At 35.9% G+C, this 27150-nt stretch overlaps 2 protein-coding genes and 1 long non-coding RNA gene across 4 annotated transcripts in view; 2 read left to right on the top strand and 1 right to left on the bottom strand.

The window, feature by feature from the left end:
- The first annotated feature begins 4031 nt into the window (after positions 1-4031).
- Positions 4032-11968, top strand: ZNF300 (zinc finger protein 300). Its single transcript, XM_019028537.3, has 4 exons — positions 4032-4070; positions 8669-8795; positions 9039-9165; positions 10275-11968. Exons 1-4 carry the CDS (start codon positions 4056-4058, stop codon positions 11818-11820), a joined length of 1815 nt encoding a protein of 604 aa, XP_018884082.2. The 5' UTR covers positions 4032-4055; the 3' UTR covers positions 11821-11968.
- Positions 6481-27150, bottom strand: part of IRGM (immunity related GTPase M) — a 54196-nt gene continuing 33526 nt past the window's right edge. The window contains exon 4 of one of the 2 annotated variants that reach the window (XR_008679481.2): positions 6481-6631. Coding sequence is in view for 1 of the 2 variants with exons in the window: in XM_063705716.1 (XP_063561786.1) it covers positions 6606-6631 (26 nt within the window). In the remaining variant the exon portion in view is untranslated. The remainder of the gene's footprint in view (positions 6632-27150) is intronic. The other variant, XM_063705716.1, reaches the window with a different exon arrangement.
- LOC129533389 (uncharacterized) lies at positions 24360-27052 on the top strand. Its single transcript, XR_008679602.2, has 4 exons — positions 24360-25091; positions 25176-25313; positions 25735-25818; positions 26842-27052. It is a non-coding gene; the product is annotated as an uncharacterized lncRNA (long non-coding RNA).

Here is a 27150-nt window from a genome sequence, read left to right as displayed (position 1 = left end):
TGAGGCAGCCTTAGAGAGAGGGAAGACACCTGCCATATCATGAAAACAATAAGGTAGCCTAAGGAAGGGCCCACATAGTGAGGAACTGAGGCCCGTAAGCAGCCATGTGAGCAAGCTTGGAAACTGATATTCTGAGGCTTGCCCACAGCTATTTGATTGAGTTTGGAAGCATATCCTCCTACAATTGAGCCTTGAAATAACTGCAGCCCTGGCCTATGGCTTGATTGCAACATCATGAGAGACTAAACCTGAACCACCCAGCCCAGCTGTTCCCATTCTTGACTCACAGAAACTATGCGACAATAAATATTTATAATTTCAAGTTGCTAAGTTTTGGGTAATTTGTTACACAGCAATAGATAACTAATACATGTAGTTTTGCTAGATATTGCCAACCCCTCTAAAGAGGGCTGTAAGTTTGCTGTCCCACCAGTAACACATGATATTTCCCATGGCCTAACAGCATTGCCAAACTTAGAATAATATTTTATAAGCAAATAGATGAGAAATGGTATTGTACTATGGCTTTAATTTTCTTCCTTTCATTATGAGGGAGGCTTCCTGTTCCTTCAACATCTTCTTTTTAAATTAGGTACTACATAAGGACAGCTTTCCGTAATTCTTAAGATGAAGAACTAAAGATTTTACAATTCCTACAAGGCTCTCCGCATAGGAACAGTAGTAGAGTCTGGCCTTTTCCTGACTCTACAACTTCCACTGGCATCACTCCTTGAGGGTGAGGATTCTGAATTAATCATTACTATATACCTTTACCACTAAATTCAGTGTCTACACTGTCTTAAGCTCAAGTCAAGAAATAAATATTGATATAACTGTGGAAGTCTAAATAGAGATGAAAAGGTTAAGTGCTCACAACCAACCATTTCTTATCCTCTTTGTCTTGACCAACCTTTAGTCAGACTTCTCTCCTTCCCGCAGGCCCCTACATTTTGGCTTCCCCTGAGTTGAAACACTGCACTAATGCACTATGATTCAAAACATCTCCCCTTAACCGCTTATTCTCCGAATTCCATGACAACAGAAACAATTTCTGTAGAAATGCCCTGGTTTTGCCACCTGCACACCCCTATCTCATATCCTTTTCCCTACAAAGTTCCTGCTAACCCTTCTTACTCTTCCCTATAAAAAAAAAAAAAAAGTCATTTTGTTTGATATTGTGATTCTTGCAGATTTGAGATTGGAGCATTCTTCCTAATGCAACAGTGTTCTTTCTGAATACATTGTCTTCTTATCTAAGTCTGCATTTGTTTTGACATGAGAAATAAATTGCTAAATGTAAAATTGCTGCCTATTTCATAACATATCAAAAAGCATGACTCGTGTGAAAATTATGATTCAAAATTGTATTCATTTATACAAATGAAACATTGGTCTGTGAACATGCATTTTGCTTTTTTAAAGCTCGATGTAAGGTCTAAGGGTTAAGATAACAATTTTAGTATTCTCTTTGGCTGGTTCATTTTTAAAAAACCATGTTGTTGTTGTTGTTGTTTCTGAAATCTAACCTTCTCAGTCTCTCCCTTATGTCTGTTCCAATTTTCAAGTCTCTTTTCTGTCTCAATCTCTCTGTCTACCACGCTCTACCCCTTAGATTCCCACTTCTATTCCTATGTCTATTTTTTTCTCTTCAGTCCCCCGTCTCTCCTCCTTTCTAGGCTGACTTCTTTGTCCCCATTTCCCCCATTTTCTTTCTGATTCTCTGCTTCTCACTTCCCTCTCTTTGTTCCTCAGTCTTCTCTTCCCTGCTCTTAATTTCCCTTTTTCCTTCAGTCGACCTCTTATTACTTATTACTGCAATATCAATTTCCCTTATAAGGATTCCTTACCGTTGTTATTGGCATAATTACAGTACACAATGATTGTTCAGCCCTCCTCGCCCCCAGATTTTGTCCCTCTCTCCCACAGTGAAATCTCCCTGGAGAGGACCGCACCATTCCACGCTTCCCCTCTGAGCAATCTAATCTCCCGGCATGGGGCTGTACCATTCACAAACACGTCCATGGTACCATCTAAAATTCCTCCCCTTTCGTCAGAAGCATGCTTCCAATAGAGGAAGGTTCACTCCAACTTCCTCTTCAATCCCTCTTGTAAAATCTTTCTGCAAAAGCACCTTACTGCTCCTTTCGCAGGCCTCCTTTCCGTCGCTTTCCCCTCCCTTCGCTACTGCTGTGGTACAGCCCATTCTCGGGCTCAGCACTGGGCGAATCCTCCGCTAGTACGAAGACGACCGGGCTCTCAAGATGGCGGCCCCATGCGGAAACAGCTCCAGGGAGCAGCCATGTTGCTTCCTGAACAAAGCCTCCGAAGACGCGGAACGGGCAAAACCGCCCCGTACGGAACGGCGCAGCCTCGGGAGCCCGGTGTGGTGCTCGCGGACAGGAAGCAGGAGAGTTTGCCAATATGGATGTGACAGCGGTTCCCATTAAGCGGTGATGGTGGTTTTGGGACCTGATAATCGAGCTGGCGGGATGTGTGCGGTGAAGGGTGAGTCTGTGGGATTGGTAATGGGAGGAGAGGAGCCCGTGAGGGTCAGTGGTAGGAGGTTTATGAAATCACTGGTGGGGGAAGTAGGTGGGATTAGTGTTGGATTTATGTGGGAGTCCGAGATGTGATTAGTAACTGGGAGGTGAGAGGTGAGAGGGTGTCTATGAGGTCAGGAATGGCGTGCAGGTGGACTGACTGGTGGGTTTAACTGGGTTCAGTGATTTAGGGGACTCTGAGGAATCAGTGATGGGAGGCTATGGACTAAATGATGGGGGCGTCCATGTGTTCAGTGATGTGATGGACATGGGGGAGTTCAGTAGGGTATATAATTACTAGGCCTGAGAATTCCGAGATTTAGATGGGGACAGTAATGGGGCCACGATGTCATGGTGGTCAGCCACATTTTACTGGGGAAGGCCTTTACTTAACGTTAAATTTCCACAGGTCATAGGCAACTGTTTGAGTTCTTAAAGGTCAACCCCTTTTCACATCTTTTCTTAGTCTACCATTGCCCACTAAGCATTTCTGATGGTACCCCCATCAAAAATGGTCATTTTAAAACAAGACCAAACAAATCAAAACTGATAAAATCATAATTAAAAGTTTGATTTCAGTTCTCCACTTTCTAAGTTTATTTAAATCATTTTATATTTTATTCAAGAGACATTTATTGAGCATCTGCGGGATATCCAGAGATGAGTATGATTGTTTCTTTTGTTTCCTTCCAGATGTTTTGATACCCCCATATCAAATGATCTGCCTGTCATGGGAGCCCCCATGTCCTCTGAAATAGTTCAGCTCTGTCTGCATGACTTGTCCTGGGACTGAGGAAAATTTACCAGGTATTTACCTTCCTGCATTGTGGTATACTCTTTTTTTTTCCAGTGGTTCCAACCTATCACCATTTTTGTATACAGACAATAGCGCTGTTGAAAAAGAGCAATAAAAATTTAAACAGAAAACATCTTAAAATTAACCTTTGAGTTCATGCACATTGATTTAGCAAGAGTTTTCTAAGTTGGGGGAAAATATAAGAGAGTTCTTGGAAAATTGTTGGAATTCAGCTGCTGGTTCTTTTTAGGAATAGGGAATACATGACTCAGTTTTCCATTTGGTCATTCCCATTCTTATTGCCAAGGAGCTCCATCTTAACTTATATCCTTATATAGCTATCCATGATTATTGCCTCATGAAAATCTTCTATAAATAGAATTGCTGATTCCCAGGGGGAACAGTAAGTTGTTAGTAAATCAACTGGAAACATATCTTCACATCTATCCAATTATAAAACCTTGGTCAACTTCTATGTGATCATATTATAGGTACAAGAGGAGTAAAGAATGATCCCTCCTCCACATGGTGCCTGCTGATACTTCTGTAAGGCTCAAACAACCTTATCCCATAGGGTAGCCTATTAGTTACCTGACTTCTGATGTTAGTTGTTGCAAGATTGGTGAATGTGAAAGCTGCAGTCTGGGTTTGGGCTATGAAAAACATTCTGATCACCAGTTTTGCTTTTTCAGTCATCTGGCCTTTTGGAAGAGCAAAAAATGATGAAGTCCCAGGTGAGTTGCTTTTTAAAAAAAAAAAAAATTCTTCTTTGGTTTTTCATACAATCAGATGGAAAGTAAAGTTAGCTAAAATCTGGATGAAGGAAAAGGTGGTAACAACAAAGATCAAGACCTCGAAAGAGTTTCTAGGTAATATGTAAAAAACCTGGCTGGCAACCATTTTTATAAATTAATGTACTAATTGTTCTGATCTTACTTGCAGACATCATGAGTTACACGATTTGCATTTCCCTAAAGAGAAAGATAAATTTCCCATGGTAAGAAAATGTTTCTTGCCATATAAGACTAAAAAAAAATTCCTTTTTGGCTTTTACTCTAGGAGGTGGAGTGCACAGTGTTCTCACCAACACTCCTTTGCTAAATGCCACAGTAGGTTTCTTGTAGTGGTGTCTTAAAACGATCTTTTTTAGAGGGGATGTATCATAATGTCTAGCCAAACTCCTTGAACCTTATTCTTGAGTGGGGGTTGGCAAATTATTGCCATGGGCCAAATCCCATTCTCCAACTGTTTTTATAAACAAAGTTTTATTGGAGCACAGCCATGCTGTTTGTTTACATGTTGTCTATAGCTTTTTTCTAGCTACAATGGCAGAGTTGAGTAGTTACAACAGAAACCGTATGGCCTGCAATGCCAAAAATGTAAACTTTACTGAAAAAGTTTGTTGACCCCTGCTTTCAAGGCACAAATTGATTACAGATGCTTCCTATTGTCCAGCTTTATCCACAGGTAAATTCATTAACGTAAGATAGGCACATTGTGAATGTTTTTCTAAACTATGTATTTCTCTCAAAAAAGCCGTTCTTAAATAATATTTATCTGGCAAATCTTTGGAGGGCAAAGGTCCCTGATGCTCCATATCTTTTGCTGTGCTTTCAGAATTTGTAGGATTAGTGTCAAGTTCAAGGCTGTTCCTTCTTTGCTCTCCCATTTTTAAAAGTTTGTGTTATTTTTTCTTTCTGCCAGCATTGGCATATAAACATTTAAAATTATATAAAAGATAAAAATTTAAAACAAAGAGAACTTTTAACTTAAACTCACCTTCTCCCAGGATAATCAGTGTTAACCATTGCTTCTAACCTTCCAAACCTTTTTTGATATGAATATAACTGTGATTAACAGTTTATATGTAAAAGTACAAATGTGTGAGAATGTCTCTTATTTTCTTGTGCTTTTCTTTTGGAAAAAGAATGTTATAGTAAATATTTTGTTCTGCAACCTGATTTTTAACTTACTGTCCAATATAAAGGTCTTTTGTTTACATTTAGAATATCTTTTTCCATATCAGTACATAGAGTTCTCCTTTACTACTTTATCAGATGCATAATATTTCCTTGTGGCCTGGTTGCCTGGGATTGTTTCTTCATCTTACAGATAGAGATTATAATCCTTATAGGGTTGTTGTGGGAACTGAGTAAAAACCATGCTTAAAACCATAACTGGGGCATGGTTTGTACTGATATATTTAAGTGTCAGCTGTTATTACATCATCATTATGATTATCATTGTCAAATCTTGAAATTAGCTTTTACATTAGGAGTCCTTGTGTATATTTTACAGTAGAGTTTAGAGTTCTATTGCAAAAAGATTTTTTCATTGTTGTTTTTGTTTTTGGATTTCAGTAGCTTTGTTTTAGAGCCCTGCTGTCTAATATAGTAGCCATCAGCCAAATGTGGTTACTGAACACTTGAAATTGGCTAGTCTGAATTGAGATATGTTGTGTTAAGTACATACCAGATTTCAAAGTTATATTTCCAAAAAACTCACTAGTAGTTTTTAAGGACTCCATGTTGAAACGATATCTTGAGTAATATATGGGAATAAATGTATATTATTGAAAATAATTTTTTGAATGTGGTTCCTAGAAAATGTAAACTTACCTATCTGGTTAGCTTTATATTTCTGTTACACAGCACTGCTTTGAGGGAGAATGGGTTTTTTACTTAGCCCAGTAAATCCAACTGCTGTGGCTAATTAGTTGATTAAATACTTCTTCCTTCAGGAAGAGGGCTGTATATTAGTTCCCTACCATCCAGAAGTGAAGTTGTTTTTACACATATCCTCCTTTTCAGCCGTTAACACCTACTTCCCTTTCATTTCTTCCATCACTTAATAGCACTTCCATTTCCCCAGGGACCCGAGCTGTAAAAATTGTTTGTAGTTGACAAAAGTATAATTTTCCACTGATTATGTACTATATTTTTCTCAAAATTAAGAAATTTATACCTACTTATTATATTGAAGCATTTGGGTATCATTAATAAAGCAAAATCAGAATGTTAGAATGATAACATCTATGAATTTACCTCTCAGAATGGATTTCCTCTGTATTCCACATTTATTATCTTTCTTATGTTACTTTTCTTCAGATAAAACAAATGTAGACTAATACACAAAACAGTTTTTAACTAAACATGAGTTTTAATTTATTTTTTCTTTATAATCATTATTCATTTCTTTTTAACAAACATTTCTTAAGTACCCAGTATATGTCTCATGCACTGGCTAGCTGTTGAATATCCTGAGCAGATTTACGTATAGTTTTCTTCTGGAAGGACTGCAGAGAAAAAAGAGATGTAGAAACCAACATTAACACATCGGCAGAGATGTAAAGAGATGTAGAAACTAACATTGACACATAAAAGTTCTGTAGCAGACATGGGAGCAGGTACTGTTATAGCAGAGAGAGGGGAACAACCAGATTTCTAAGGAAGTAGGTAATAGGCTTAAATGATTATTGAACTTTGGCTCATGAGGGAAGTAGGCTGAGGACAGGAAGCAGCATTTGTAAAAGTAGAAAGGGCAGAGTGATTTTAGGAAGGCTGAGAATTTTGAAACTAAAATGGAGAGTGCTTCATGGAAAGGTCGACTAAGGTTGGTATTGAAGTGATAAAATATAAAAGGTCATGATGTTTACAGTATCAGGGAGGCAGTTTGGACTGCAGTAGTCAAGAACCTAGACTATTGAGAATAAATCTTGCAGATATGAGAGTTCATTAATCATATATTTAGTATGTAATCTTTGGCAAGTATTTACTTAACCACTGTAATCCTCAGTTTTCTTATATGTACAATAGGAAAATTAACAGGATTGTTATGGACAACTAAGTGTTTGACAGCTTGACAGAGTGAATACGGAATTGGTGTGGGATGAGAGAAAGCTTGAGATTTGAGATGACTGAGATGAGACTGTGTTAGCAAAGAAGAAAACAAAGGAGGCTTTTAAGCAGGCAATGTTGACATTTGAAATAATCATTTTCATTCTGAAAGTGGTGTTTGGTAATTATGGAATATTTGGGGAAAAAGTCTGAACAATTTATTTAAAATAATACAGATCACTATTAGATTAGTTTCTGCTATTAGTTAACAACTATTGTGAGGATAATGGTGACATAATTAAAATAGTCAATGTTCCCTCCAGAAACATTTTATAACTCTACTCTTACCCAAATTCTTTTTTGATGTTATGTCACTAATTTGTTGTGGTTTCTTCATTAATGTTTTCTGCACATTTTTGTTGAGTTTATCATTCAGGATTCCTTATTTTTTGTTGCTACTGTAATTGGTATATTCATTCTATTACTAACTATTGTATGTATATAAGAAAGCTATTAAATTTGGGGGAAGCTAAGATCATTTTCCTATGAAATAAAGAGATTAGATTAATGATCTTCTAGAGCTCTGACATTCTATGATTCTCTAAATGTAGCTTTTCTTTTTTTTTAAAAAAAAAAAATGTACTTACAAAGGGCATTTCTGCTCTATAGTCATTAATTAAAATTCTCCTGTGTCTTATTTTGTTACTTTTATGGCCTTTAGTACTTTTTAGATTTTAAATTTTTATTCCATCAGAATTTATTCTTTTTCCCAGGTATTATATAGTGTGTTGGTTTGCTAGGATTGCTATGATAAAGTACCACAAACTGGGCGGCTTAAACAATAGAAATTTAGTCTCATGGTTCTGGAGGCTAGAAGTCCAAAATCAAGGTTGTTCTTCAGGACTGTGAGGGATGTATTTGTTTCATGCCTCTCTCCTTGGCTTCTTTATAACTATCTTCTTTTTTCTCTTTGCATTATCTTCCCTCTATGCATGTCTTTGTGTTCAAATTTCCCCCTTTGGATAAGGACACAGATCATATTGGATTCCGTTTTCACCCTGAATACCTCATATAGCTAGGTATATCTGCAATGACCCTGTTTCCAAGTCATATCACATTTTGAGGTACTGGGGGTTAGGACTTCAACATATAAATATTCAGGAGATACAACTCAACCCATAATATTTCTTCAACATTATTCTTTTCCTCTTTACTATTCATTGTTTCAAAACTATTCATCCAATAATCCATCTTCCTCCCAGTTATTTGGGTGCTGCCTTTAAAATGTATGAAATTACTATATGTATTAGGTAGGCACTTTATGGTTTACCTCTTTTTTTCTCCTCATATGCCTGGCTCTGCTTGCTAAAAACAGGATTTTATTTTGTTTTTTCCAAAAACTATTATACAAAACTAGGTGTGGGTGTAGTTGTGCACATTATAGTAGAAATTATGAGAATGATCATTTCAGATTGAACAGGAATTTACTATTACAGGGGTTAGTATCATTCAAGGATGTAGCTGTGGATTTCACCCAGGAGGAGTGGCAGCAACTTGACCCTTCTCAGAGGACCCTGTACAGGGATGTGATGCTGGAGAACTACAGCCACCTGGTCTCAATGGGTAAGGATGGCTTCCCTGAATAACTCAGAGTTGTCCAATCAAGTGCCTTTCCTTACTAGTTGCTGTGATTAGATTGTTCCTGACATATGTCATGACTTTTATGACCTTCATACCTTTGCAAATGGAGGTTATGCCTTTGTTGAGGGCTAACTGGACAGCTTTATTGTAGACCATCTGAAACTGCACCTTCTCTTTTTCCTTCAGTGCAGTCAATCTCAATTCTCTGTGATTTCTGTTTAATAGGGTATCCAGTTTCCAAACCAGATGTCATCTCCAAGTTGGAACAAGGAGAAGAGCCATGGATCATAAAGGGAGACATATCAAATTGGATCTATCCAGATGAATATCAGGCAGATGGGAGACAAGGGAAGTGAAATATCAATTTATGTGTGTTTTTTTAATTGATTGGTGCCTGAGGTTTATGTTTCTATCCTTATCAAAATCTCCTATTCTTTGCTTCTATGCTGAGAATTTAGTAGTCACTCAACAAGTAATTGTGAAGCCTTTCAGAGGAGTTCTATTTGTTGTTGATCCTGTCTCATGTGTGTATATATATATGTTTATATTTGTTGTCTTTCCTGAAAGGGTTTTAAAGGCAATAGAAGGCAAATTCCTTTCAAGAACACAAGCTGTGCTTTAAAAGGAAATATTCCCAGATAAATGACTGTATTAAATTAAATGTCAAATACAGTTACTGTTTTAGAAGTTCAGAGAAAATTAGGTCTAAAGAGATGGGAGAGTATTTGAGAAACATTTTTCAGAGCATGCAACTGTAACTGCTCTGAATGACATAAATGCTGATGAGGCTGAAGGAGGAGGGTGAAGGCAAGCAGTGTTGGAGAGAGAGTATATGAACAAAACCTTAGGGTCAGGAAGATACAGCTTTTCTGGGAGAACTTTACTAGTTTTACTTGACATGTATAGAAAGTAGTTTATTGGGAGTAGTGGAATTTACATCTGTATTCTCAGTTTGACTCTGATACTGAATCTGTAGCAGGATATTGGATTTTTCTATTATTTGTGTTAGTTGTTAGGAAAATAGATGGAGGAGAGTTAAAGTATTTTGCATACAGAAGATACCTTGTTTTTTAGAGTGATGGTAGGATAATAAGAATGTGTAACACATGATTTATAATATAAATGAAATTAAAAGGTGAAAAGGGGTTTCTATTCAGAAAGCAGAAGTGAAATATTCTAGAAGAATAATCAAAAATTAGTGATGAGACCCCACTTTTTCATCTCTTTTAAGTTTAGTTTTTACATGAATATTTCTGTTAAACATTCTTGTCTATCTATTCACCTGATAACACTATATGCTGTACTGTCTTCTGAGATGACCTGTTTCCATCCTTTTTTTGTGAGTTCATCTACTATGTTGGATCATCCACTATGTTGGATCATCCATTTGTTCTACTTCTTTACCCTCTTAGTTGACTCTTGTGATGACTCTTAAATTGTATCTTTTCTTCTTTTAGACAGGAAGAGTAACCTTCACAACTCCCAGTCATGTATTTTGGGGACAGTTTCCTTCCATCATAAGATACTGAAAGGAGTCACAAGGGATGGTTCATTGTGCTCCATTTTAAAAGTCTGTCAAGGTGATGGTCAGCTGCAGAGATTTCTAGAGAATCAAGACAAACTCTTCAGGCAGGTCACATTTGTTAACAGCAAAACAGTGACTGAGGCATCAGGGCATAAATATAATCCATTAGGGAAAATATTTCAAGAGTGCATAGAAACAGATATATCAATACAGAGATTCCATAAATATGATGCTTTTAAAAAGAACTTAAAACCAAATATTGACCTACCGAGTTGTTATAAGAGCAATTCAAGAAAAAAACCTGATCAGAGTTTTGGAGGTGGAAAATCATCTAGCCAGAGTGAGCCCAATTCTAATCTTGAGAAGATTCACAATGGAGTAATACCTTTTGATGATAATCAGTGTGGAAACGTTTTTGGAAATACACAATCCCTTATTCAATATCAGAATATGGAAACTAAAGAGAAAAGCTGTGTATGTGTTACATGTGGAAAAGCCTTTGCTAAGAAGTCACAACTCATTGTACATCAAAGAATTCATACTGGAAAGAAACCATATGATTGTGGTGCATGCGGAAAAGCCTTCAGTGAGAAGTTTCATCTTGTTGTACATCAGAGAACTCATACTGGGGAGAAACCTTATGATTGTTCTGAATGTGGAAAAGCCTTCTCTCAGAAATCATCCCTTATTATACATCAGAGAGTTCACACTGGGGAAAAACCCTATGAATGTAGTGAATGCGGGAAAGCCTTCTCCCAGAAATCACCCCTCATTATACATCAGAGAATACATACTGGGGAAAAACCCTATGAATGTAGAGAGTGTGGGAAGGCCTTTTCCCAGAAGTCACAGCTGATTATACACCACAGAGCTCATACTGGAGAGAAGCCGTATGAGTGTACCGAATGTGGGAAAGCCTTCTGTGAGAAGTCCCACCTCATTATACATAAAAGAATTCACACTGGTGAGAAACCCTACAAATGTGCTCAATGTGAGGAAGCCTTCAGCAGGAAGACAGAACTCATTACACATCAGTTAGTTCATACTGGGGAAAAGCCTTATGAATGTACTGAATGTGGAAAGACATTCTCCCGCAAGTCACAGCTCATCATACATCAGAGAACACATACTGGAGAAAAACCCTATAAATGTAGTGAATGTGGCAAAGCCTTCTGCCAGAAGTCACATCTCATTGGACATCAGAGAATTCACACAGGAGAAAAACCTTATATATGTACTGAATGTGGGAAAGCCTTCTCTCAGAAGTCCCACCTTCCAGGACACCAGCGAATTCATACAGGAGAGAAACCTTACATATGTGCTGAATGTGGAAAGGCCTTTTCTCAGAAGTCAGACCTTGTTTTACATCAGAGGATTCATACTGGGGAAAGACCCTATCAATGTGCTATATGTGGGAAGGCCTTCATCCAGAAGTCACAACTAACTGTACACCAGAGAATTCACACAGTGGTAAAATCATAATGAACTGGCCACAGAAAAGCCTTAGTATTAGCTGAAGCCTTAATAATTACTAGAAACGCAATTAATTTGATAAGCTTGGGGACAGCATCCCAACAGATAAAAATTTTTAAGGGAGTTTGTTTCTAGTTTGGTGATGCCTAACTTTTCCAGCAAGATGATGGAAAATAGTTATATAAATGAAGAACATTTTTAATATGGCATGTAAAGCTTTTAAAGTTATGAACTCAGTGATCAGCACAGCAAGTTAAGCATACAGAATATTGTCAAGTTGCATATTCCTTATGCTACAAAATGATAATCAGCCATTGTGAAACTGCTAATATTAGCTTGTCATAATTATGGCCATAAAGTAATTTTTCTATAAAAGACATGGAAGAAAGCTTGAGTAAACAACAAAATAAAACCTATACACTATTTTAAGAAGGGGCTTGAGCATGACCCCTAAAGCTACATGTAAAGTTCTTGTACAAAAAATGGAATGATAGGTTGATCAGATTCAGTAAAGATGATCTGTATGCATTTTCCCATCTCAAGCGTATAAGTTGACCTGCATCTCTGGAAGGACCTTGAGATTGATGCATTTTGAGCAGGTCTCCCTTTTACTCTTCCCAACTGGGAACTTGGAGCTGAAAAACATTGGCACTGAGGCCAGATGGTCTTGGGTTTAATCCTGGCTCAGTGCCTCACAGATTGTGTGACTTTAGGCAAACATACTTCCCCTATCTGAGTATTTTTTATCAGTAAGTACAAATACAATGCAGAGCTCATTTTCAGTTAATATTAGTACTTTTTAAATCTTTACTCTCTATCTTGAAGCATTAGATGTTAAGACTAATGTGTAAAAACCACGTCTGAACTTGCTTTTCCCTCTGGACACTCTGCTTTTGATTGCCTATCCCTATAAGTGGCTCATTTTACTGTCTTCTGATCCTGGTGGCCTTATTTTTGCTGTGTTAAGGTTGTGTTTTTTAATACTTGCATTTATTTTCATATACTTACATAAACCATGGTGATTGCACATAAAGACCCTGCCTAATGTCTCTTCACTTCTTTGTGATCCTTTCCCTGAAGCCCCAACTGTTTGCCCTGAAAACTTACAGAGGAAAACTCTTGGGGTGAGAAGTAATGCCTGTATAGCCTTGAGAACTGGAGGCCTCTAAGATATCACCTGCTATACTTTCTGTCATTCCATCCATTCCCCCATAAGCACTTTTAGATGAGCACCCTTGCTGGAAGTGACCTGCAGGAGATCATACTTGGCAAGGACGTGATAAACACAGCATCTGCACCTATTTCCTGCTTGATTTCCTATCCACTTGATCCCCTTCCTGCTTGGCTAAACTGTCTGTTGTGAAAACATGGGGCTCCTCTAGTTGAGAACAACTGTAGAGTAGAGGGCACACTGGACAGGGATGTGGGAACTGAGAATTAAAGATGCCATTCACTGGACAGGGATGTGGGAACTCAATGTTAAAGATATCATTCCCCCCACATCCCAGGTGATTTATATATTGTTGGGGTGGGAAAAGAGAAATCCAAAAGAGCAAACCCATTCATAAAATGGATCTGCTAATTTTATTGTTGAATAACAGAAATAAAAATACTATGTAGCATGTGGGTAGCTAGCACATGGCTATAAAACTAGTGGATTTTTAGTTCTATTTATATGGAACTGAAGCTACAGTTGTGTGGAACTAAGCTTCCCCTCTGTTGGTAAATGGCAGATACCTAGTTTTCATCAATAGTTACATTGAGCTTACTCTGATGTCTTGTTTTGCATAATTTTTTTTATCAGGCTTACTCTGATGGTCTGTTCTTTATATATTTTTTAATCTGTGCGTCCTATGGTTGCCCTGACAGTGTATCTAATATGTGTGATTAGTCATATTCTTCACTCCTCAACAAAATTACATCAGTTTTTCACACTAGTCAATGAACCTTATATCAACACCTCAACAACCTTTTTTATAAAAATCTTATAATTTGGTTCTAAAATTATATACAGAAATGCCCCAAGGCAAGAGTAGCTAAGACACTTTTGAAGAACATATTTGGATAACTTATTAGACTTCTTATAAAACAGTGGTAATTAAGGCAATGTGGTGTTACACGAGTAATCATGTAGATCAATGGTAAAAGAGAATCTGAAAACTGATAATTACCTGTAGACACTTGAATTATGACAAAGTTGGCATTCTAGAACAATGGGAGGAAACTCACCTTTTCAGTAATGCTCAGTTATCCAAATGGGTAAAACAAAGAAAAAACAAATTTACTGCATACCATTCACAAAATTTATACTCTGCCTAAACCTATAATAGAGGACAATGTATAGCAGTAAGTATAGATCAGGCAAAAAGAAAGCCTGAAAATACCTAAGCAACAGTCTCAATAGGTTAGAATAAAAAAACGCTGTGATCTAACTCCAAAAAAGTAAAAAGGAGATGATAAAAATAAAAGATGAAGAAATAGGAAAACACACAAAATAGGAACAACAAAACAAGAAAATTGTGGCTCACGTCTGTAATCCCCATACTTTAAGAGGACAAGGTGGGAGGACACCTTGACCCCAGGAGCTCAAGGCTGCAGTGATTGCACCACTGCACTCCAGCCTGGGTGACAGAATGAGACCCTGTCTCAAAAAAATGTATTGTAGATTGAAAAAATAATAAACCTTTAAGTAAACTGGGAATAAAGGGCAGCCTCCTCAAATAGTTAAAGGGCATAGATAAAAAACCTACAGTAAACATCATATTTAATGGCTGGAAAAAGGCAAGAATATTTACTTGACTCTTTCTAGTTAACATTACACTGGTGAATTTAGCCAGTGCAATAAGAAAAGCAAAGTAGGGAGTGGGCTTGCAACCTGGAAAGGAAGAAATGAAAGTGTTGTTATTTGTAGACAACATATCCTTCTATGTAGAAGATCTCAAAACTGCACAAAATATTTACTAGACCTAATAAGCAGGTTTTGCAAAATATCTAAATAATTTGGAGAGATTAATTAAAACTCAGGTATTCTGATTCTAGAGTCTACACACTTAACAATTATGTTATGCTGCCTCTCCTGCCTCCCTTTCCCTTCTCTAATTAACACAGTTATCTTCCACACCGTTTTCTGAATTGGTTCATGATACATGATGCTTGCATGCAGATGCTCCTATTATTTAGCCAAACTTTAATATTGAAAAAAAAACTCCATAAAAACACTTAAAGTCACCATTTAATAAAAAATTTAATCTTAATCCTTATGTTTTAGTGTTCAAAAATGACTTATACATCCTGACAGTGAGATAGTTCATTGGGAATACAGACCTATGATAATCATGTTGGATCTTTAAATGAGTTAAGAGGATTCTTATCTGCAGAACATTGGGGATGTGATTGATGCTAAATATTCAGTGAATGCCCTAAGCTTTGACCCTGTAGGATTGGAAAGTATAGAAATTTAGTCCCTTGGGAGTTGTGTTCTGGTTGATGATACTCTTTTTTGCTAGTTTGCCAAAAAATTAAAAGATCCTGGCCCTGGATTTTGTTGTTGAGAAGACCAACAGGAAGCTTGATTTAATGTCTAACACTGCTTTGAAATTCCACATCTACGGAAAATCTCAGCGTGTTCATGGATGTGGCTGCCTGAAAAGTGCCATACCATACACAATTACAGCTGCCAGAGACAGGCCAAAATCAGTGCCTGTCATTGGAATGGCTACATGGTCATCTGCTGGCAAAACATGGTCATGTTCATATTGTCTCTTTTACTATACATGAAGTGGCACAATATAACTTGGCAGTAGATTGGGAAAAGCTAAAAATGTGTAGTACAAATGCTAAACCACTAAAATAACAAAACAGAGTTATAGCTTAAATCCAAAAAGAAGTAATCATAACAAATAATCCAAAACAAGGTAGAAAAAGAACAAAAAAAAGAACAAATAGAAAACAAAATGATAGTCTTAATCTAATGATATAAATACTCAGATAAAACATAAATGATCTAAAGACACCAATTAGGGGAAGAGATTGTCATATTAGATAAAAACGCAGAGACTATATGCTGCCTACAAGAAACACACTTCAAATGTAAAGACATAAATGGGTTCAAAGTAAAAGAATGGAAAAAAGATATACCATGATAACACAAAAGAAATTTGGAAGGCCTATGTTAATATCAGATAAAATATATTTCAGGATAAATAATAACTAACAGAGATTTTTAAAAGACCAGTTCATAGTGATAAAGGAATCAGTTTATCATGAGAACATAATCCTAAACACTTATGCACTTAATAGCAGAGCTTCACCATACATGAAGCAATAACTGATAAAACTTCAAAGGAAAAATAGACAAATCCACAATTACAGTTAGAAATTTCAATACATTCTCACTAATTGAGAGAATGAGAAGATAATTAGTAAGGTTATAGTAGGTAGACTTGAACAGCAAAATCAACCAATTTGACCTAGTTGACATTTGTACAACATCTCACCCCAAAATGGTACAATACACATTTTTAAGTCCATGTGAAACATTTACCAAGACAGAGCAATAAATTTAAAAGGTAAGGTGACTCATTCTCATGTGATTCTAATTTAATTCATTAGAAATCAATTACATTAGAAATAAATAACATGAAAATATCTGGAAAATACCAAATATATGGAAAGTAATAACACACTTCTAAATAACCCATTAGTCAAAGAATGAATCAAAAAGGAAATGAAGCATTTTGAACTTAATGAAAATAAAAACACAACTATATCAACATTTGTGAAATGTCCATAAAGTAGTTCTGAAAGAGAAATTTAAAGTGCTAAAGGAATGCATTAGAAAAGAAGAAAAGTCTCAAACAATGAATTAGTTTCTACCTTAAGAAGATAGGAGCAGGAAAAAATGAAATGGATTATAAACAGCAGAATGATCTGTTCAAAGCATAAATCAAACAGAAAAAAAGAAAATACATCAAAAGCTGACTTTTTGAGAAGATAGATATATCAGACTCAGGAAAAAAGACAGAGAGGACACAATTATTCAACTCAGAAATGAGGGAAGTGACATTACTACAGACTTTACAGACATACAAAAAAATAATAAGGGAAGATTATGAACATCTTAATACCAATAAACTTGATAACAGATGAAGTGGACAAATCCTTTGAAAGATACAAACTACCACAGCTTACTCGAGAAGAAATAGATATTAACATAAATAGTCCTATATCAATTTTTAAAATTCAACTTGTAGTGTAAAACCTTATCAAATTCAGGATCATAGACCTTCACTGGTGAACTGTCTCAAACCAAACAATATTTAAAGAGGCAACAATTCAAATTCTATATATACAAGCTTTTCCACAAAATTGAAGAGGAAGGGATAGTTCCCAATTCATTATATTAGGTCAGCATCACCATGATACAAAACCAGAAGATATTATAAGAAAATAAAACTACAGACCAATATCCCTCATAACTATTGATGCAAAAGTCTAAACAATAATGTCACATTATATAAAAAGGATAATACATCAAGACCCAAGTAGGTTTTCTCTCAGAAATGCAAGGTTAGATTAACATTTGAAAATCAATCAATGTAAGTCACCACATTAGCAAACAAAAAGGGAAACCATATTATCTCAAAAGATGAAAAAAAGTATTTGACAAAAATCATCTAAAAAGGAACTAACTTCTTCAATAGATAAAAAGGGAGTGAAAACCCTACAGTTAATATCATATAGTGAAAGACTGAGTGTTTTTTTAAAATAAAGAACAAAGCAAGGATGTCTTCTCTGTCATTTCTAGTGATCAATATACTGGAGGTCCAAGGCAGTACAATAGCCAAAAAATGGCATTCAGTTTGGAAAAAAAAGAAGTAAAACTCTATTTGCAGATGATATGCTCGTTGATATGGTTTGGCTGTGTCCCCACCCAAATCTCATCATGAATTGTAGCTCCCACAATTCCCACATGTTGTGGGAGGGACCTGGTGAGAGGTAATTGAATCATGGGAGCAGGTCATTCCTGTGCTATTGTTGTGATAGTAAACAAGTCTCATGAGCTTTGATGGTTTTATAAAGGGGGAGTTTCCCTGCACAAGTTCCCTTCTCCTGTCTGGCACCATGTGAGATGTACTTTTCACCTTCTGCCATGATTGTGAGGCCTCCCAGCCATGTGGAACTGTGAGTCCATTAAATCTCTTCCTTTTGTAAATAGCAGAGTCTTGGGTTTGTCTTTGTCAGCAGCATGAAAACGAACTAATACGGTCATGTATGTAAAAAATTTTAAATCTTGAAAAAAATATACTAACAACTAATATTTGAGATTAGTAAGATCTTAGGATACAAGGTCAATAGACAAAACTCCACAATAAACAATCAGAAATTGAAATTTGAAAACAATACTACTTGCAATAGCATTTAAATATGAAACATGAATAGACATAATAAAATATGTGACAATTATAGAACATTGCTGAAAGAAATTTAGAAGGACCAAAATAGAGAAATAGATCTAGTTTATTGGTTGGAAGGCTCAATGTTGTTAAGATATTAATTCTCCCCAAATTGGTCCATAGATTTAACACAATCTCTATCAAAATATCAGCCAATATTTTTGTGTATAATTCAATGAACTGCCTTAGCTGTGTCTCAGAGATTCTGGTATGTCGTATCTTCGTTTTCATTAGTTTCAAAGAACTTCTTGGTTTCTGCCATAATTTCATTATTTGCCCCATAGTCATTCAGAACCATGTTAATTTTCATGGTTTTGAGTGATTTTCTTAGTCTTGACTCCTATTTTTATTACTCTGTGGTCTGAGAGTGTGTTTGGTATAATTTTGGTTCTTTTGCATTTGCCAAGGATTCTTTTATGTCAAATTATGTGGTCAATTTTAGAGTGTGTGCCATGTGGCAATGAGAAGAATGTATATTCTGTTATTTTTGGATGGAGAGTTCTGTAGAGATCTATCAGATCCATTTGGTCCAATGTTGAGTTTGGGTCCTAAATATCTTTGTTAATTTTCTGCCTCAATGATCTATCTAACAATATCAGTGGAGTGTTAAAGTCTCCCACTTTTATTATGTGGGAGTCTGTGTCTCTTTGTAGGTCTCTAAGAACTTGCTTTTTTTATGTTGGCTGCATTTATATTTAGGATAGTTAGACCTTCTTGTTGAATTGAACCCTTTACCATTATGTAATGCCCTTCTTTGTCTTTCTAAATCTTTGCTGGTTTAAAGTCTGTTTTTTGTTTGCTTGTTTGTTTGTTTTTTCTTGTCTGAAATCAGAATTGCAATCCCTGCTTTTTTCTGGTTTTCATTTGCTTGGTAAATTTCCCTCCATCCCTTTTTTTTTGAGACTATGGGTGTCATTATGTGTGATATGCTCTTGAAGACAGCATACCATTGGGTCTTGCTTTTTTATCCAGCTGGCCACTCAGTGCCTTTTAAGTGGAGGCACTTAGCCCATTTACATTCAAGGTTATTGTTGATGTGTGTCATTGTGCTCTTAGCTGGTTATTATGCTGGCTTGTTGGTGTGGTTGGTTTATAGTGTTACTGGTCTCTGTGTTTAAGTGTGCTTTGGTATTAGCTGGTAGAAATCTTTCCTTTCTACAGTTAGCACTCCTTTCAAGACCTCTTGTGAGGCAGGTTTAAATCTTTCCTGGCTTGTAAGGTTTCAGCTGAGAGGTCCACTGTTAGCCTGATGAAGTTTTCTTTGCAGGCAACCTGTCATTTCTCTCTAGCTGCCTTTAACAGTCTTTTTTTTTTTTTTTTCATTTTGACCTTGAAAAACCTGACAATTATGGGTCTTGGTGATGATCTTCTTCTGTAGAATCTTGCAGGAGTTCTCTGTAGTTCCTGAATTTAATTGTTGGCCTCACTATCAAGGTTGGGGAAGTTTTCATGGATGATAGCCTGAAATACATTTTCCAAGTTGTTTGCTTCCTCCCTTTGAGGAATGCCAATGATTCATAGATTTAGACTCTTTACATAACTCCATACTTCTTGGAGGTTTTATTCATTCCTTTTAATTCTTTCCTATTTATCGTTGTCTGATTGTCTCATTTCAGAGAGCCAGTCTTCAAGTTCTGAGATTTTTTCCTCTACTTGGTCTATTCTGTTGTTATTACTTGTGATTGCATTGTGAAATTCTTGTATTGTGTTATTCAGCTCTGTCAGATCCATTAAGTTCTGTTTTATACCAGCTATTTCATCATTCCACTCCTGTATTGTTTTATTTTGATTCTTAGTTTTCTTGGATTGGGTTTTGTTGTTCTCCTAAATCTTCATGATCTTTGTTCCTGTCCATATTCTGAATTGCATTTCTGTCATTCCAGCTAGCTCAACCTAATTCAGAACTCTTGTGCAGTGTTAAGAGGGGAATTCATAGCACTAAATGCCCACATCAAAACATTAGAAAGATCTCAAATTAACAACCTAACATCACAATGGAAAAAATTAGAGAAGCAAGAACAAATCCACTCCAAAGCTACCAAAAGACAAGAAATAACCAAAATCAGAGCTGAACTGAAGGAAATCAAGACACAAAAAAAATCATTCAAAAGGTCAATAAATCCAGTAGTTGGTTTTCTTGAAAAAATTGATAAGAAAGATAGGTCACTAGCTAGACTAATAAAGAAAAAAAGAGGAAACATCAAAATAAACACAATTAGAAATGATGAGGAGAATGTTACCCCTAACCCCATAGGAATAAGAATAACCATCAGAAACTACTTTGAACATCTCTATGCACACAAACTAAAATATTCTGGTAGAGATGGGTAAATTCCTAGACGTATACATGCTCCCAAGATTGAACCAGGAAAAAATTGATCTCCTGAACAGACCAATAATGAGCTCTGAAATTGAATCAGTAATAAGTAGCCTACCAACCAAAAAAAGCCTAGGACCTCATGGATTCACAGGTGAATTCTACCATATGTACAATGAAAAGCTGGTACCATTCCTACTGAAACTATTCCAAAAAATTGAGGATGAGGGACTCCTCCCCAATTCATTCTATAAAAAGAGCATAATTCTGATACAAAAACTTGGCAAGGACACAACAAAAAAAGAAAACTTTAGGCCAATATTGATACACATTGATGCAAAAATCCTCAACAAAATATTTGCAAACCAAATCCAGCAGCACATCAAAAAGCAATACACCACAATCAAGTAGGCTTCATTCCTGGGATGTGAGTTTGCTTCAACATAAGAAAATAAATAAATGTGATTCATCACATAAACGGAACTAAAGACAAAAGCCACATGATTATCTCAATAGATGAAGAAAATGCTTTCAATAAAATTCAACATGCTTTCATGTTAAAAGCTCTCCATAAAATAGATATTGAGGAAACATACCTCAAAATGCTAAGAGCCATCTATGACAAACAGCCAACATCATACTGCATGGGCAAAAGCTGGAGGCATCTTCCTTGAAAACTGGCACAAGATAGGATACCCTCTCTCACCACTCTTCAACATAATATTGGAAGCCCTAGCCAGAGCAATCAGGTAAAAGAAATAAAGAGCATCCAAAGAGGAAGGGAAGAAGTAAAACGATCTCTGTTTGCAGATAGCATGGTTCTATATCTAAAAAACCCCATAGTCTCAGCTCAAAAGCTTCTTTAGCTAATGAACAACTTTAGCAAGTTTCAGGATGCAAAATCAATTTACAAAAATCACCAGCATTCCTATACACCAACAACAGCCAAGCCAAGAGCCAAATCAGGAAGGCAATCCCTTTCACAATTGCCACAAAAATAATAAAATACCTAAGAATACAGCTAACCAGAGAGGTGAATGATCTCTACAATAAGAATTACAAAACAATGCTCAAAGAAATCAGAGAAGATGCAAGCAAATGGAAAAATATCCCATGCTCATGGATAAAAATAATATCATTAAAATGAGCGTACTTCCCAAACCAAATAACAGATTCAATGCTATTCCTACCTAATTACCAAGGATATTCTTCAGAGAACTATTTTTAAAAATCAATTTTAAAATTCATATGGAAGACAAAAAGATCTCAAGTAGCCAAGGCAATCCTACACAAAAGAACAAAGCTGGAGGCATTATGTTACCCGACTTCAAACTATACTACAGTGCTGCAGCAACCAAAATGGCTTGGTACTAGTACAAAAACAGGCACATAGACCAATGGAACAGGATAGAGAGCCCCAAAATAAGGCTGCACACCTGGGACCATCTGATCTTCAACAAAGCTGACAAAAGCAATGGGAAAAAGACTCCCTATTCAATAAATGGTGCTGGGTTAATAAACTGGCTACCCATATAAAGAAGATTGAAGCTGGACCCCTTTCTTACACCATATACAAAAATTAACCAAGATGGATTAAAGACTTAAATGTTAAACCCAAAACTATAAAAATTCTGGAAGACGACGTAGGCAATACCATCCTGGATATAGGAACGGGCAAAGATTTAATGACAAAGACACCAAAAGCAATCATGACAAACGTGACAGTTGACAAATGGGATCTAATTAAACTACAGAGTTTCTGCACAGCAAAAGAAACCATCAACAGAGTAAATAGATAACCTACAGGGTGGAGAAAATATTTGCAAACTATGAGTCTGACAAAGGTCTAATATCCAACATCTATAAGGAACTTAAACAAATTTACAAGAGAAAAACAACCCCATTTAAAAAGTGGACAAAGGACATGAATGGACACTTCAAAATAAGACATACATGTGGCCAACAATCATATTTTAAAAAGCTAAATGTCACTGATCATTAGAGAAGTGCAAATCAAAACCACAATGAGATAACATCTCATACCAGTTAAAATGACTATTACTAAAAAGCCAAAAAATTACAAATGCTGGCAAGGTTGTGGAGAAAAAAGAACATTTATACACGGTTGGTGAAAGTGTAAATTAGTTCAACTATTGTGGAAAGCAGTATGGTGATTCTTCAAAGAGCTAAAAGCAAAACTACCATTCAAATCAGCAATCCCATTACTGGGTATATACCCAGAGGAATATAAATCATTCTATTGTGAAGACATATGCATTCAAATATTCACTGCAACTCTACTCACAATAGCAAAGACATGGAATCAACCTAAATGCCCAGCAATGACAGACTGGATAAAGAAAATGTGGTACATATACACCATGGAATACTATGCCACCATAGAAAAGTATAAATATAAGTATAAAGTATAAAGTATAAATATTTTTCCTTATGAAAAATATTTAATTTTATCAAATGCTTTTTCTGAATCTATTGATGATAATATGGCTTTTGTCCTTCATTCCGTTAATGTGATATATCACATTATAGATTTATAGATTTGTGAATATTGAACCATCTTTGTATTCCTGGAATAAACTCCACTTGATGGTGGTGAGCGATCCATTTAATATACTGTTACATTTGATTTCATGGTATTTTGTTGAGGATTTTTGCATCTATGTTCATCAGGGATATTAGCTTACAGTTTTCTTTTCTTGTAGTGTCTTTATCTGGATTTGGTTTCAGAGTAATGCTGACCCTATAAAATCAGTTTGGAAGTATTTCTTCTTCTTTAATTTTTTTTGAAGAGTTTGAGAAGAATTGGTACTATTTCTTTACATACTTTGTAGAATTTAGTAATGAAGCCATCAGGTCCTGGGCTTTTCTTTGGTGGGAGACTTTTTCTTACTACTTTCATCTCCTTACTTATTATTGGTCTTTTCAGATTTTATATTTCTGCATGTTTCAGTCTTGGTAGGTTGTATGTGTCTAGGAATTTATTCACTTCTGGTGGGTTATTAAATTTGATGGCCTATAATTGTTCATAGTAGTCTCTTATAATCCTTTGTATTTCAACTGTAATGTAATGTATTTCAGGTATTACAACTCATTTCTGATTTTGTCTTCTTGCTTTTTTTCTTAGTCTAGCTAAGGGTTTGTCAATTTGTTTATCTTTTCAAGAAACAAATGTAGTTTATTTGATCTTTCTATTGTTTGTCTTGTTTCTATTTTATTTATTTCAGCTCTGATCTTTATTATTTCCTTCTTTCTACTAACTCTGGGCTTAGTTTTTCTTATCTTTTTAGTTCCTTGAGGTATAACACTACATTGTTTTTTTGAGATCTTTATCTGTGGTGTAGGCATTTATTGCTATAAACTTTTCTTTTAGAACTGCTTTTTCATAAGTGTGCAATAGAGTATTATTTAGAAAAAGAACTGCTTTTCCTGCATTTCTTATATTTTGATATATTTTGTTTCCACTTTAATTTGTCTGAAGATATTTTTTAGTTTTCCTTTAAATTTATTCATTGATCCATTTGTTGTTAGCATGCTGTTTAATTTCCATGAAATATGTAGAAATTCCCAAAATTCCTTCTGTTATTGATTTCTAGTTTCATACCATTTTGGTTGGAAAAGATACTTGAAATAATTTTAATCCTTTTGTATTTGTTATTTCTTGTTTTGTGAACACACGATCTATATTGGAGAATATTCTATGTGCACTTGAAAAGAATGTATATTATGCTGCTTTTGGATGAAATTTTCTGTATATGTCTGTTAGGTCCCTTTGGTCTAAAGTGTAGTTTAAGTTTGATGTTTCCTTATTGATTTTCTGTCTGGATAATCTGTCCATTGTTGAAGCTGTGGTAGAGAAGTCCTTTACTATTTTTGTATTGCAATCTATATCTTCCTTCAGATCTATTCATATTTGCTCCATTCATCTAAGTGCTCTGATGTTGGTTGCGTATGTATTCACAATTGTTATATCTTCTTGATGAATTGATTCCCTGATGGTTACATAGCAATTTTGTCTCTTTTTGAAGTTTTGACTTAAAGTTTATTTTATCTGATTTAAGTATAGGCACTCCTGCTCTCTTGGTTTTTATTTACATGGTTTATCTTTTTTCATCCTTTCACTTTCTTTCCATATGACTTTCAGTTATAAAGTTGAAGTGAGTCTCTTTTAGCAACATATAGTTGGGTCACTTAAAAAAATCATTTATTCACTCTCTCTTTTGATTGAAGAATTTAATCTATTTACATTCAAGATAATTATTGATAAGTAAGAAGTTAGTACTATCATTTTATTATTATTTTCTGGTTGTTCTGTAGATTCTTTGTTCCTTTCTTCCTCTCTTGCTATTTTTTTTAGTGGTTAGGTGATATTCTTTACAGCATACATTGATTATTTTTCTTTTTTTTGAGACAGGGCCTCATTCTGTCCCCCAAGCTGGAGTTCAGTGTCATGATCATGGCTCACAGCAGCCTCGACTTCCCAGACTCAGGTGAGTCTCCTACCTCAGCCTCCTGAGTAGCTGGGACTACAGGTGGGTGCCACCACACCTGTGTAATTTTTGTATTTTTTGCAGAGACAGTCCTTCATTATGTTTCTCAGGCAGTCAATAACTCCTGGGCTCAAGTGATCCAGGCCACCACGGCCTCCCAAAGTGTTGGGATTACAGGGTGAGCCACTGTGCCTCGCTGATTCCTTACTTTTTATCTTTTGTGTAAGTAATATAGGTTTTTGCTTTGTGGTTTTTCTAAGGCTTATATAAAATATCTTACACTGATTATGCTATTTTAACTGGATAGCAACTTATCTTTGATCACATTAAAAAAACTCTAATCTTTTACTGCCCCTCTCCCACATGTTGTTGTTGATATTGCTGTTTACATCTTTTTGTATTGTGTAGTCCTTAAATTATTGCAGTGATGATATTGCTATTATTATTTTTAATAACTTTATCTTTTAACTTTTATACTAAAGATATAGGTGATTAACACACCACCATGATAGTATTAGGGCATTTTGAATTCTATTGTGTTCTCACTTTCACTAGTTTTTTTATACTTTCATATGTTTTTATGTTACTAGTGTCCTTTTCCTTTAGCTTGAATAACTCCCTTTAGCATTTTTTTGTAACACAGGTCTGGTGATGATAAACTCCCTCAGCTTTTGTTTGTCTGGGAAAGCCATTATCTCTTCTTTGTTTCTGAAGGACAGTTTGCCAGGTACAGTATTCTTGTTTGGCAAATTTTCACATTCAGCACTTTAAATATATCATCCCATTCTTTCCTGGCCTATAATTGGAACTCCTTATCTGTTATATGCGTCTTTTCTCTTGCTTTCAAAATTCTCTTTAACTTTTGACAGCTTGATTATAATATATCTTCGTGTCATCTTGTTTGAATTGAATCTGGGGAGACCTTTGGCCTTCCAATACTTGGATATTTAAAAATCAAAGCTATTTTTTTTTGATATGGAGTTTTGCTTTTGTCACCCAGGCTGTAGTGCAATGGCATGATCTTGGCTCACTGCAACCTCCATCTCCCAGGTTCAAGCGATTCTCCTGTGTCAGCCTCCTGAGTAGCTGGGATTACAGGCATGTGCCACCATGCCCGGCTAATTTTTGTATTTTTAGTAGAGACGGGGTTTTACCACATTGGACAGGCTGGTCTCAAACTCCTGACCTCAGGTGTTCTGCCCACCTCAGCCTCCCGAAGTGCTGGGATTACAGGCATGAGCCACTGTGCCCAGCCCAACCATTTTTTAATAACTGAAGAAGTTTGAAATCAAGGACAACACAAAGCAAAGGCACAGTTGTTTTGTTTCAGTGATGATTAACTTCCATGAGGTACTCTTTATGAAAATATGAAACATTTTCCCACATGAAAAGTGAAAGTTATTTAACATGTTGAGTGATACAGTTGAATATGATAGCAAGAAGGTATACTCTGGACAACTTAAAAGCGGGTTCCCATTGGGAGGGCTTTCCTGGCCTGGGTGAGTGATCTGACCTAGATACATGACGTAGGAGGACAGGAGGCTGCAAGTTGGACTTACAGATGGACCTCTGCATAGGGCAAACTATCACAGGCAACACTCAGTGGGAGTGTGTGGTTCCTGAGAAGGTTAGTGTCTGTATAAAGGATATATATCTTTAGGATGTTTCTAGAAAACTGGAGAGAAAGATTTACTAAAATAAACCCAGGTTCTTAATTTCGGTTTAAGCAGAAATTTCTACAATTTTTCAGGTGCCTTATGAGTTTTTGCAGCTATACCCACAGACACTTAAATGAACGAAACAAGGAATGACAAACAGGACACTTGCTACACATGCCGAGGACCCTCACTTTAGGAATATGTAGAAAACAATGTGGCATTTTTGAATGGATAAAAAGCTGTTCATATCTCCCACAATTGACTGAATGTTCTAAGCTTGAATAAACAGTTATACAAATAATGACAGTGAAGTCATATAAAACTATTTAATTAATGTATATTCAATTATAAATCCAAAGGGGAATTTTAATGGTTCAGATGACTCCAGTTTGCCCATCCAC

The sequence above is a fragment of the Gorilla gorilla genome, chromosome 4 (assembly GCF_029281585.2).
Source record: "Gorilla gorilla gorilla isolate KB3781 chromosome 4, NHGRI_mGorGor1-v2.1_pri, whole genome shotgun sequence".
Taxonomy (NCBI): domain Eukaryota; kingdom Metazoa; phylum Chordata; class Mammalia; order Primates; family Hominidae; genus Gorilla; species Gorilla gorilla.
The sequence above is the reverse complement of the archived record's forward strand: the minus strand, read 5'-3'. Positions and strand labels throughout refer to the sequence as shown.